This window comes from Eptesicus fuscus, chromosome 3 (genome assembly GCF_027574615.1).
Source record: "Eptesicus fuscus isolate TK198812 chromosome 3, DD_ASM_mEF_20220401, whole genome shotgun sequence".
In the NCBI taxonomy this organism is placed as follows: domain Eukaryota; kingdom Metazoa; phylum Chordata; class Mammalia; order Chiroptera; family Vespertilionidae; genus Eptesicus; species Eptesicus fuscus.
In genome coordinates, this window is record NC_072475.1 from 44,418,867 (window position 1) to 44,432,564 (window position 13,698).

The window sequence follows — 13,698 nt, forward strand, 5'->3', positions numbered from 1 at the left end:
AAAATTATTGGAGAAGGAACTTCCTATATAACCAAGGGTGAGGGCTTGGTACAGCTAAAGTGTCCAGATGTGAGGATGCTTGGACATAAGTCAAGGCTGGAGGCAGCCAGGAGAAGTAAAGAGTAGGTGAGACCAGGCGGGGGCGGGGGGGGGAGGGGACGACGACACATTAATGACCAGAACCTTTCCTGCCTGCCCAAGCATTTCTCTTCCATGCAGAAAGGCAATCAATCCATGGCCAACTCACCACACCAATGGAGAAGTAGTTGTTCATGATGTCATACGGGACCTGGTCCCCGTTCTCCATCTCCTCTCTGGGGATAACTTCCAGGTGCCAGCGATCCAGCATCACCAAGGGGCTCTGCTCAATTTCCTTCAGGATTTTTGTCAGGCTTCCCCCTTCATAGCCTGTGGAGAATAACATTGCATTTGTCCCAAAGCAGAAAGCTAAGTTGTCGCTGATGTACAGGCAGCTCAGAGCAGGGAATCCTGTGGGCATCTCTGACCTGGAGTCCCACAATGTGCCTGTGGGCCAGAGACACTTAGGTTCCCTGAGCCACAGAGAAGGAGAGGGCAACATGGAGCAATTAGAAAGAAGCTGGGGCGATCTGAAAGCCAGAGCAGCAGGGGAGGAGGGGGGCTGGCCAAAAGTGGGCAGGCTGTGTTGCCGAAGCAAGCCCTGGAGACTTGGTGGGCGGGGTGGTTGGGAAGCTGCATATGGGAGAAGAAAGGACCCATTTTCAGATTATGTCATGTTAGAGAGGGACAGTGTGGTAGACAGGATTTTAAGATGATCCCCCCCGCCCCCCCGCCCCCCCCCCCCCCCCCCCCGCGCCGCTGATTCCTGCCTGCCCTGGGTCCCATGAATAAGAGGCAATTAGATACATAACGTGAAACAGTTGACTTTGAGAAAGGGAGAGTATCCTGGGTGGAGCTGACCTAATTGGAGGAATCCTCAGAAAGGACTGGGCTTTTCTTAAGAAATAGATTTGAAGCTTGAGAGGGATTCGACATGAGGAAGAGTCTCTATTGCCAGCTTTGAAGATGGAAGGAGCCCATCTGGCAAGTCATGAGGGAGGCCTCTCGCCTCTGAGAGTGGTCCCTGCAGACAACCAGCAAGGAAACAGGTCCCCAATCCTACAATCACAGAGAACTGAATTCAGCTAAACATCTGAGTGAGCTTGGAAGCAAATTCTTCTCCCAGAAGCTTTAGTGAGACCAGGTTTCAGCCTGTGAGGGCCTGTGCTAGGGCTTCTGATTGGGAGCTAAAAATGGGTGTTTTAAGCCTCTATATTATGATAATTTGTTATGTAGCAATAGAAAACTAACATAGAATGTGTATCGTAAGTAGTGAGAGGTTAGTGGGAGAGACAGTCTTTTCTTTCAAATAACACTTCTATGTTCATGTTCCTGCTTACTTTTGGGGCAACCTTGAGGAGTATTTTCAAGTTGTCAGGGCTTTGGTCAGCAACTTAGGGCAGTGATGGCGAACCTATGACATGCGTGTCAGCACTGACACGCGTAGCCATTTCTGATGACACGCGGCCGCATGCCGAGGATGAAACATTTGCTGCTCCTGAGGATGAAACATTTGCGACTGGAGTCTTGGAGTTAGTTTTTTCCTCAACACACTACCCGAGTTATGCTCAGTTTTTTGGCGAAGTTTGACACACCAAGCTCAAAAGGTTGCCCATCACTGACTTAGGGGCTGCCCTACAAGATAGCAATGGTAGCAGCTATATAGCGGAGGGCCTTAAAACCATCTGGGAGTGCAGGCTGGGTTTCCTGCATGAAATGGGTGCCTGTCTCTGCTGCCTAGTGCTCACAATGCGGGGCCACCCTCTGCCTGTCCCTTTGAACAGAGGGTTCTTTTCTAGCATCAGTGTGCGGCTGAGGACCCTGGTAGCTAGCTCCTCCAGTGCTTGCCAACTTCCTTCTAGGCTGGATCTCACTTGCTCTGCCCCTAAGCATGCACCAGCCTCGGAACACTGACTGCTGCCTGGCCTGGTTTTGAATTGCTCTCTGAATTGATCAGCCGTCTTCAGTCTCACTCTGATGCTGCCTGCCAGACTGATCTGTGGGCTCCTTGAGCTGATCTGAACTTCTGCACTTTCTGGAGCATGCCCAGCTCCATGGGGGTTGTTGTAGTTTGCAAAGGTCTCAACTTAGTTCCTGCCCATTGCCTTGTAAGCTGGTTACCACTTTGAGTTCTCTCTTCTGAAATTTTCAAAATGAGGGTCCATGGCTATGTGGGGGGTGGGGGGGGGGGGGTAAGATGATCTGGATGCCCTCAATAGCCAGTGATGTGGCCTTTCAGTCTGCATTCTGAGTCCTAATTCAGAAGAAGATCAGTAATTTGGGAAGGGGGAATTTTATGCAGAAAACACCTGTCTAAGTGAGCCCTTACTGTGATGAGTGCTAGGAAGGAGAATCTACCTTAAAGTTGACTTGTTCTACTAGGAAAGGCAGGCAGTAAGCAGATAGTTTCAGGATGACAGGAAATCTAGTGAGGGGTAAGCATAAGCCTGCAATGCAGGGCAGGGAAACAGCCATGAAGTCTATTTGACCCCAGAGTTGAGTATTAGTCTGTGTAATGTGATCCCTAAAAGGGAAGTTTAGCCTAGCTTTGTGGAGCATCCCTGTTGACTGGAAAGCTTGTCCTCAGGGGAGTGCCACTCACAGGTAGACTCACCTCCTCCCCAGCGGAGACATCGGGCCAGGTCATTTCCTGTTCCAAGAGGCAGGACGGCCACTGGTGGATGCTTTGTGAAGTTGGCCTTATCTGCAACCCATGAAGAAGATGAGAGAACCATATACCATGGGATTACAGAATGTCCGAGTTATCTAGTTATCCATGACCTGATGCTTGAACCCCACTATAGCGTTCTTTGTTAGAATGCCTCCCATGATGGGGAACACACTACTTGCTGAAGTAATCTCCATCTACAGTGTGTAGACCACTACAAAGGGTTTTCTCATAGTGAACGAAATCTGTCTCCTTGTAACTTGCATCTCTTCATCCTAATTTCACCCCAATCCTTTCCTATGGGGTGAAAGCAACCTCAAAAATAATTACTGTAGTTTGTGCAGCTTTAATCCTTAGTGATAACCAGCCCTTGTTACATTTACCCCTCAGACCAACCCTGCAGGGTCTTATCATTTTTGTCATAAATGAAGAAACTGAGGAAGAGAGAGGGAAAGTAATTCCAGAGCCAGGATCCAAACCCAGAGCTCTAGAGCTCCAAACATGCTCCTCCTTTCTTCAAGGACTAGGCAGGTGCATAGACAGTAGCACAGGTGGGTTTGAGACATCAGGGAATGGTGAGGCGTTTGGAAAACTGAAGATGTCACACCTCAAGTCATTCATGTTCAAAAGTTTAAACATAGTATTGTGTCTAACAGAAAACCGCCATGTGTCATTTGGCACCTAGGTAGCAGTTTGCCACTTTCACCTCCTCCCAGACTTGCAAGTACAGAGATTCCTAAGTTTATTTTCCATGCCGGTGTGAAGCAGCATCAGACCGAACCATTAGAGAAAGCACAGGAGACCATGTATGTTTTAATCTGGCTGAAGATCTACCGAAGTTTATGTTAGCTGATTAAGAAAGTTGAAAGAGGCACAGACACCCATTGGGCTCACGGGGGTGCCTATTTACATAAACCTCAGTTTACCTAGTGCCAGGGACCATGAATGATATTATGGGGGAGTGTTGGTAGGGGGTTAGGGTGCTACAGGAATCAGCATCCTACATGAGGATCATACTAGGGTTGCCCCAGCAAAACAGGAGTTCATAGGTCCCCTGGCTTGTCTGACTTGTGCTAGAAGTGGCTGAGCTCTGGCAAAAACCAGGGCTGAGATTATAAGTGGGAGGGTTAAGATGGAGGATGGAATAAAGCAATGGACTTTCTCATTGTTCCCAGAACCCATAGTCAGTGTTTATGCCTCCCCGCCTTTGCACATTCTGTTCCCTTTGCCTGGAAGACCCTTGTTTCCTTAGATCTGCTCTTTCTTCCGTAGAAAAATCATCTTCCCAGTGTGGAGGTTAGAAACCTGGATGCTATCCTAGGTTTCCCCTTTCCCTCATCCCACATTTATTCACTCATCAAGTTCTTAATAGATCTCCAAGCAATCTTTTCTCTCCATCCCCATAGTGATGCCTGAGTTCAGGTATGATATGATTCCTTCCTACTGGTATGGTTGCAACTGTCTCCTCTCGGCCCTCTCAGCCTCCAGTTCCACCCCCTCATGTGTTCTCTATACTTTCACCAAGGTGGGCAATCCTTGAACCACAAGGCTTATCACGTTTGTCCATTGCTTTCACACTGTTTGGGCTTCCCTCACTGCTTAGCATGGCACACTAGGCCCTTCCAGGCTCTGCCTTCCTCTCTAGCCTCATCTCTTACCCCTCCGACCTCCCATCCAACATGTCAACCACATCTTAATGTTTTCAGTGCCTTAAATCACAAGCTCTGTGTTGCTCATCTTAAATGCTGCCTCTGGGAGTTCCTCCCTGGTGGCCCTAGTCTGGACCAGGTGCCTCTCTAGAATGTTTCTTTAGCACTAGGGATAATCTCATCACAGTGTCTTGTAATTGTCTATTCATTTGTTCCCTGAATGTACTGTAACCTATTGGGACCTATATCTCATTCACCACAGTATCCCCACACATACTTGCTGAAGGCCTACTATGTACTATGGCTCTAACAGCAGGTAAAAAAGCCATGACTTAGGCAGTAATGGTAGTCAAAGGGGAGAGACAGATATTAATGAGGTCTTCCCATAAATTTCAAATTTATACTGAAGATGAAAGGAGTGTGGTCCTGTAATAAGGTGACAGAGGCTGGGGATATGTCAGGAAAGGCTCTCCCGAGGAAGCCACACTTTGGCTGAGATCTGAAGTAGAAACTGACCAGCAAAGACCAGGGGAGCATACCAGACAGGAGGAACAACTTATGCAAAAGCCCTGTGGTGGAAGGGGTGGGTCTATCCAAGGGTCTGAGAAAGTAACGGTGTGGCTTGAATCTAGAGGGAGAAGGATGGAGGTATAAGGCTGGAAAGGTGGGCAACTGATAGACCACGCAGATTCCTGTAGATCATTTGAAGAGTTTTTATATTTGTCTTAAGAATAATGAGAAGCCATTTATGTGCTTCACATGCATCATGAACCCATTGACATTTAGGTAAGACCATTCTGGCTATAGAGGGAGAACAGATCAGGGAGGGGACCAACTGGGGGTGGTAGAGAGCAGTGAAAAATTGCTTCAATATTTCTTGAATGAATGAATGAATGAATGAACACTGTGCCATTATTCCTCTTACCACTGTTTTTTTCTCCTTCACCCACTAAACTGTAAAAGCAGATAATCTCACATGACCTTCTTTCTTTCTATTTTGAGCAGCTTCTAACGCCTGTGTCCTCTGCAGATGAATTTTATAAAACTTTTCACCAAAGCCTACTTTCTCCTTTCTCCTTCATGATGGAGAGGGAACCATGCAATCAGCTCTCAGTACTGCAGCCATCCACCCTCTGCTGATCAGCTTTTCCTTCCTGGATCCCAGGGGAGCTTCCTCCTCCCACCAACAACTAAAGCCGGAGGTGACAGGAGAGTGTGGGTGGCTGCTTGGCAGGGCTGTTTCTATGGAAACCAAAGTGCCTGTGAGGGAGTCAAAAGCAGCAGGTGTGCAGGTGCTGGTCCCGCCCCTCCAGGTGGTTGGCTTATGACCCCTGGAGGCCAGCCTGCCCTGCCCTGCCCTGTTCAGGGTCCGTCATGGCTGATCCTTGGTTCTGCTCTTGTCCTCATTTCCCACATCCAGGCTGTCAGCAAATCCTGCTGGCTCTACCTTCAAAAGGTATCCAAAATCTGACACAAAATTATTGGTAATTTAATTTAATTTTTGTTTTTCCATTTAGAAGCTTAAATAGAATGGGCATTATAGTGAAACTTTTCAAAATAAGGTACCCAGCTAGATTTGGCAGTGTAACCACTTAGTGTACCAAGAAAATTTTCCAGCTGCAGTCTCCCCATCGCCTGTTTCTGCTATGGTCCAAACCATGGTCACCTCTCACTTGGGTGATTGCAGGAGCCTCAAAACTGCTCTTCCCTCAGGTATCCGCATGGCTCACCCCTGTCCAAGTCCCCATGCAAACATCATCTGCTCTGAGCGGTCTTCCCTGACCACTAGGATTTCAATTGCAGCCCTCACTCCACAGCTGTGTTCCCTTTGCCCCCTATTGGCCATATATATATATATTTATCATCACCTTCTGATACATTATATGTTTCACTTACTTCTTTGTTTATTGTTTGTGTCTTCCCTCTAGAAGGAAAGCTCCTTGAGGGTGGGATTTTTGTCTGTTTATTCGTTGTCTCAAGGAGAGCTTGGCACAGGAGGTACACAGACAATATTTGTGGAATGAATGACAGGAAGAAAGAAGCAGCCCAGGGCTTGTCGCTCTGGGCCCAGTCTTGGACTTGAATGATGGCTCTCCCAAGCTCTTCCCTTGCCCGTCCTTATGTTCCACATCCCAGTGTTTATCTAGGTTCTCCAGAGATAGATCTTGAATATGCTCTTGTCCCATGATTTCAGAGTCAGTCTCCATTATGTACTGGGGGTCATGTGTCCAAGGACCCATAGATCAGGCAGAGCTGGATTAGGAACCCTAATTTCCAGCCTGGGCTCTCACCACTGCCCCTCTGACACAGCCCAACGTGGCCTTTCTTTGCTTGCACTTGTCTGCACTTTATAGATTCGCTTTCTGGGCTTGGACTCCTGGTACTCATCTCAAGTTGATTTGCCCTGGAATATGCATCTATACTTACTTCTTTTGCCTTTATCCACAACCTTGGCTCTGCCTGGAATCTCAAACCTATCTCCCCCCTCTGCCCCCCCCCCCCCCCCGACCACCCAATCTGGCCTGTCCTGCCATTGATCAAACTCCGGCCATGACAGATGTTTTTGAGGCAAGGCCTGAAATAAAATATTCCATCCATACCTGTGGAAATCCTTCCATGGTCTTGTTTCTTTGTTTTTCCACCCAAAGTAGATATTTAGTCAAGCATTGGTCCAAGAGTGGAAACAAGGATGAACAAGACATGGCTACATTTCTCTTTCTTTTTTTATTGCCTTCTTCAGACTTTAAATATACTTACTATAAGTAAACTGCAAAGGCCCTCCCAGCCCATTCTTACCAATGCAATCCAAAATCCAGCCAACTGTCCCATCTCCTCCGCAGGCCAAGACACGGAAGTCTGGAGTATCCCGGAAAAAGTTCAGTCTGGGAAGTAGAAGAAAGGCCCAAATGGTCTTGTTTGCTAGGTTGTGGCTGACCTTTGACACTGCTTGAGACAGAGTCCCTCCACTCCCACCCCTTACCCTGGGAGTATGTTATAATCTCGATTCCTTTTGGGGTTGAGAGGGTCACTTAATATTCTGAAATCAGAACTTACTAAGCAATACCATTGAGTATGAATCTCAGGGGCCATCCTTGTATAAGGAGACTCTGACTCAACATTCAACACAGAAAATGTGTTTTTTTTTTCTATTCTCTATTATTTGTGCAGAGGAATCCATATTTTGCTTATTTGAGCAACAGTACAACAACTAACCCCTAACACTTTGATTCCCCTTTAGCTCTCCTGCCTGCTCTGTCCCCACAACCACCCCTTTAAATCAGATGCACTCAACTAGCTACATCTTTATCCAGCTCTCCTGTGGGTCCAGGCCTAAGTGCAGTGAGCACCACCCCTTGGGGGACTTGACCCTTCAGAGTAGGGCTGTTAACCCGAAGTCCATGAACTTCCAAGGGGTCTGTGGATAGAATCCAGAGGACTATGAACTTTGAGATAAAATGTTACATACTTATCTTTCCTAAGCTCTAACTGAAATTTAGCATTTCCTTCTCTTGTGAATGTAGGCGACAAATCACAGACATATTACCAATACCCAGGCCTTTGTCAGGTGTCAAAATCACAAGTGTCTTAATGTTTTGCTACAGTTATGGCAGATATCTCATACTACTATTCATGCACATCACTGCTTCTAATTTACAATAGCTATTAGATCTGCCTCTGGAATTTGCTACATAATGTGTTAGTAAATCACATATATTCCCATATCGCACATTTGTTTTCTTAACATTTTGATAACTATGTTCAATAGAATTGGTTTCCCTAATTATATATTTAAAATATTAGTCTGAGAGGGGTCCTCAGGCTTTTATAGACTGCCAAACAGGTTCCCGGCACAGAAAGGTTAAGAAACTCTGTTTCAGAGCAAACGTGACCTGTGGACACCTTGGGGTGGCACTTGGAAAGCGGAAGCTCAGTGTTTCCTCCTTGCCTAACCTGGTGGTCGGAGAAGATCCCTGGGCTTCCTGAATCACTGATGCAGGTATGGGCAAACTCACATTCTATTTTCTATTATTTATTCAGAGGAATCCATATTTTGCTAATTTTGGCCACAGTACAACTAACCCTCTCTTCCCCTTCCTTCCCTGCTCTCCTCTGGAAAGTGAACTCTGAATGGAGGCTGCATCACCTACACAGCCTGTCTGAGTACAGACTGACACCTTGAGATACTCAGCTCAGCAGCCCTAGAAGTTGTCACTAGGCTCATCATCCAGAGCAAAAACAATTTAGGGCAGATGAGGTTAAGCAGGAGCACTGCGTTCAAGCATTAAAATGCCCCTGAAGGGAATGGGCCAATAAAGGTGTCCATATGCTGCTACTCAGTCACAGGTCATCATGGAGCAGTCATGGGCAGTCATGGTGACCGTGATGGCACCTGTAACAGCATGGGTGGGCTCTGTTTTTATTATTATTATTATTATTATTATTATTATTATTATTGATTTCAGAGAGGAAGGGAAAGGGAGCGAGAGATCACAACATCAATGACGAGAGAGAATCATTGATCGGCTGCCTCCTGCACCCCCCCACTGGGGATGGAGCCCACAACCTGGGCATGTGCCCTGACCGGGAATCCAACTGTGACCACTGAGCCACAGTTAGTTTTAAATGGTGGGAGAGGTGATGAATCCACACTCAGGTTTCTTTCTCCCTTTTACTGGGTCTTGCACTACCACTGCCATAAATGATAGAGTTGTGTCAAGAAACAAAGACAGGGACAGATTCCCATTTTGGAGTCCTTACGGCAGCACTTCTGAGGGTCTTGCTGGACCCAGTGTAGAAGGCGGGTTAGGAGGCTGGGCAAAGCATGCTGAAAAGCTCAGCCCAGCAGGCAGATCTGAGGACCTGGCGCCTAGACAGCCACTGGCCAGCACTTGTTTCTGGTGCACAGTCTCTGTCTGGTAAGTACAGCCTTTGAGAGCCTTCTGCCTGATGCTGGAGGGGTCTCTGATTACAGGGCCCTGCAGCTCATCATGTTAGTGCTAACACAAGGCCTTGCTCCTCCCTCCAGACCTTTCATCAAGGTGCAGAAAGGTTGCCTCCTCTTGTCACTCTCCCTCTCTAATGAGCATTGAAAGAGCCAGTAGACAGATGATAGAAGGGTCATAGAGAACTTAACAATCTTTAAAATGGATAATCCAGAAAAAAGTTATTTCATTGAATAACCAATTGTTTTGAGCCTAAAATGACCCACAACAGAACATGCATCAGAACTACTGAATGACAGTGAAAAGGAAACTCTTTCCTCCTCCCTGATGACTCAATATGAAGACACCAGCTAACACAGCCTTGCAAATAACTTAAAATAACGTACCAGCCCTCCCTTCCTATCAATCAAATGAATAGCACATGCAGGAGGCTACCTCCCAGAGTTAAACATAATGAGAGTTCCTGAGTACCTCCAGGAGGAAGGGTAGATGTAAGGAAAGGAAGAGAAAATGAGTAAAAGGGCAAGAAGGACAAGTACACAAATAAAAGGGGGGAGGGGGGATGTGACTTAAAGGTATACTCTTCAGAGACTTAAGGGGAAGGGGGAGAAATTAGAAGTAAGAATTATATCTCCATACCCTGGAGTAGGCCCCCCATTGTCCAGGTTGAAAACTTGTTTGGGGTTGAGCAGATAGTGGAATTTCCGAAGAATTCTATGGGAGGAAAAAGAAAGAGAGAGAGAGAGAGGCAGAGAAAGAGATATCATTATGAGAAGCCACAGTAGGGCAAACACCTCTGGAGCACATTCATGGTGGGAATGAGGGTCTGCTTAAACCCCGCTGCAGAAAAGACTGAATGCAGGCCCTGCAGACCCTGAAGTCCCAGCTTTAGCTGGCATCCCTCATGCCCTAACCCCCTGGTTCAAGGCCTCCCCATTCTCCAAGACTCTAGCCCCCAATGCCAGAAGTATCACCCCTTGCAGAGAAGGCAGGGCAGAGAACTCAGAGAACAGAAGTTCTATTCTCCTAATGCTTTTTTCTTCATGGAGACCTTCTCCCAAATGTTCTGTATGTTCTCGGTTGTATAGTTCTGCTCCTTGTGGACTATACAAAGGCATCAATGGGAAAGCCACCCAAATCCTGGAATCAGGAGGAAACACAGGAGTTGGGGCTGGGGCAGTGGCAGGGGAAGGCTGGGGGCAATGACCCCACCTAGGCTTGGTTTCAAGGCTCAGCTTGAGGCTAACCAGGTCAGTTCAGAAGCGATGCTCTGTCCCTTGGACTGGGATAGGGGTCTCATAATTGTTGCTGTAACCCTACTTAACATTTTTAACACGGATTCCAGATCCCCATGCCATCTGTACATTATCCCAGAGCTGACAGGACTGGGGGCAGGGCTGCTTTGCCCTTTCTCCCTCTCTCCTTCCACTCTCTTAGTGCTTCCAGTGTACTGGGCATTTCCTTCACAGATGAGCTGAGTGCCCTGCTTTCTCAGGGGCTCCATAGGCCAGGAGGTCCCAATCGGTGAGTCCTGCCACATCTCTTAATCAAGAAAAGACTTGACAGACTAGGAAGTTAACAGGCATCTCAGAACTTGGTCTGACTCTGGGAGCCATAATAATGGCTCATGTGACAGGCCCTAGGCTAAGCACTGTGTGTGTTTTAATCCTCACAACCACCCTATGAGAGGAGAAATTCTTATTTATTTACAGAGGAGGGATCCAAGGCACAGGACATTAAGTCAGTTGAACCAGGTCATCAAGTGGTTAAGTAGGAGGGCTGGGATTTGAACCCAGGTCTGCCTGTCTCTGTTCAGTCCACTCTATTATGGCTGAGGGGAAGAAAGGACCCAAGTGAGGCTTTCTGGCCTTTCCATTTTGAAAAAGAAGAGAACATACCTTTCTCCTTGTCTCCCTCCACTCTTGGGGTTCACCAAGACCAACAGGGGGTGGGTACCTGGGGTGGGGATGATCTTGTACTTAAAAGGTAAAAGAAAAAATAAATTAGCTCTGTTTTAGCCAACCAGGGGAATGAGATGAGAGTTTATACTAAGACAGCATCTGGGAGAGGTGGATAGGAAGCAGTTACAGTCATGGAGGAGAGGAGGATGGGAAGTAGGTCTTTGTCCACTGCCTGAGTTTTTGAGGGGTTAAGCAGCTAAGTGTCTTCAGCCTGAGTGGCTTTGGAGTGGTGTGAATGGTGACAGGGTTTGAAGAGATGGGACAATGGCATTGTAACTTCAAATCATTCAACAATAGTGAGTCATTGGGTCCACAGCATGAAATTAGATTTTGTGAGGGATACAACTGAAAATGACCTTCAACGGTATGGCCATCTGGTCAAATTCCTAAGTAAAATAATGCTCATGAAGTTAACCACGAATTCCCCCAGCACCGATTTTCCTCCTGAGCCCTGGTTCCTCGTTTCTCATTGTCCAGTGGGTACCTTCAACCAGATGTTTCACCATCAGGTTGCTCCAAACATCAACATGTCCCAACCCTGACCTATCTTCTTTCCCCATCAAACTGGTTGTCACTCTTGGCTCCCTGCTTCAATTTAAATATGCTGTTATTATTTATCCAATCATCCAGGGAAACCCTGTTCTGCCAAATTCTTTCCCTAGAACAGTGATGGGCAACCTTTTGAGCTTGGTGTGTCAAACTTCGCCAAAAAACTGAGCATAACTCGGGTAGTGTGTCACTTTGAGGAAAAAACATTATTTCGCAAATGTTTCATCCTCAGGAGCAGCAAATGTTTCATCCTCAGCATGCGGCCTCCTCAGCGGCCGCGTGTCATCAGAAATGGCTAAGCATGTCAGTGTTGACACGCGTGTCATAGGTTCGCCATCACTGCCCTAGAATGTCCCTTTCTCTCTGCAGCTGCCACAGCAACCATGCTGCCCAGGCATTTCCCAGTTCAGGTAAGTCCTGTAGGCTGCCCCCAGGATCTCATATTAGTCATGTCACTCTTGCTCAAAAACCTTTATTAACACTTCATTGCCCCGATTATAAAATCCAAAAACTCCTAACCTGGCATCCAAGGCATTTCAGTGTAACCCCATTCAACTGTTATCTCTTAAGTTGATGGCTTTTGCCCTTGCGAGGGTGTCTCCTGTATTTCCACCCTGTGGGTCTGCTCAGCCTGGTGTCTTCTCCTGTTCAGTGCCCTGAAATGCCCTCTTCTTTCTTCGCAACCTCAGGGCCCAGTGCACAAGCTACTTCCTCTATGAAGTTTTCCTTAGTTACTGCAACTAAAACTATTGCACTTGAAACATGTAATACCTTCTGGGTTTCTTGTTGATTTGTTTTCCATTTTCTTAGGTAAATGTCTCAAAAACAGCCACTGGATCTTAAATACCTCCAAAGCAGAGTGTATTTGTGTGTGTGTGTGTGTGTGTGTGTGTGTGTGTGTGTGTGTGTGTAAATCTTGTACCAAGGCCCTCATAACAATCAATACTCATGGGTTTAGCTAAAGGACACACTGATACAGAGACACAACTCTGCTCCACATTCACTAGTGCTCACTTTCCCAGATCCCAGGCTGAAAACGCAGCAAACCCAGAGCCATGCTGTTTGAAACACACAGCACCAATTATTATGATTTTTAGGAATGTTCTCATCTGCCTTAGGGTGAATGTCTGTGTGAAGCATCTTGGAACCTGAAGAGTAATTTTTACTTCTGGGAGTGGTATTCAAAATATTCAACAACCTGTACAGCATGGGCATTGACCAATCAGTACAGATGCAGGCTAACCAAATGGATGCCAGCTGTAAACAACTGGTAGGCCTGCATTGTGTGATTGCATGTCTGTCTGTCCCACTTGACTTTCTGTCCTTATAGGTACCCAGAGCTTCCTCACATTATTAAGATCCCCCATCATTATTGCTTTCACTTTAATTTTCTAAAAACACTAATCTGCATGTTGTCATTGAATCTCAGGGATCCTCTGGGGGTAGGTAGTGCAGGGATTGCTGTGCCCCTTTTCAAAAAAGGAAACTTAAGGTTCAGAGGAAGAGGAGGAGGCCCTCATTTCCTATTTCTTTCCTAGTTAGGACTCTTTGTACCTCACCAGCTGTCTCCCCTGCAATCCCTGGAGCTCCGTGGAAGGCACAAAGATAAGATGTTTATTGGTGAACCTGAGTGAAAAATGAGTTCTTAAATATGTGTTTAAGGATAAAGAAGAATTTTTGGATACATTAGCTTCATTTTGGCCTATTGCTTTCTGGAGACAGTGTGGCAGTCTTGGAAAATCTATTGTCTATTTTTAGGCCACACTCTTGTTATTTTTTAGGGGGTGAGCATATTGGAGTTTCTAAAGCAACTTGTTCTTAAAAAGGTGATAAAGACAATTTGGCCAGCC

General features: G+C 46.5%; 1 protein-coding gene across 5 annotated transcripts in view; it reads right to left on the reverse strand.

The window, feature by feature from the left end:
- Nucleotides 1-13,698, reverse strand: part of DGKG (diacylglycerol kinase gamma) — a 160,000-nt gene that overhangs the window by 91,816 nt on the left and 54,486 nt on the right. For 4 of the 5 annotated variants that reach the window (XM_008157567.3, XM_054711440.1, XM_008157565.3 and 1 more), the window contains 5 exons: nucleotides 11,237-11,316; nucleotides 9,978-10,052; nucleotides 7,192-7,277; nucleotides 2,693-2,782; nucleotides 248-408 (listed from right to left, as the gene is read on the reverse strand). In XM_008157567.3, coding sequence (XP_008155789.2) covers nucleotides 248-408; nucleotides 2,693-2,782; nucleotides 7,192-7,277; nucleotides 9,978-10,052; nucleotides 11,237-11,316 — 492 coding nt within the window. The remainder of the gene's footprint in view (nucleotides 1-247; nucleotides 409-2,692; nucleotides 2,783-7,191; nucleotides 7,278-9,977; nucleotides 10,053-11,236; nucleotides 11,317-13,698) is intronic. The other variant, XM_008157566.3, reaches the window with a different exon arrangement.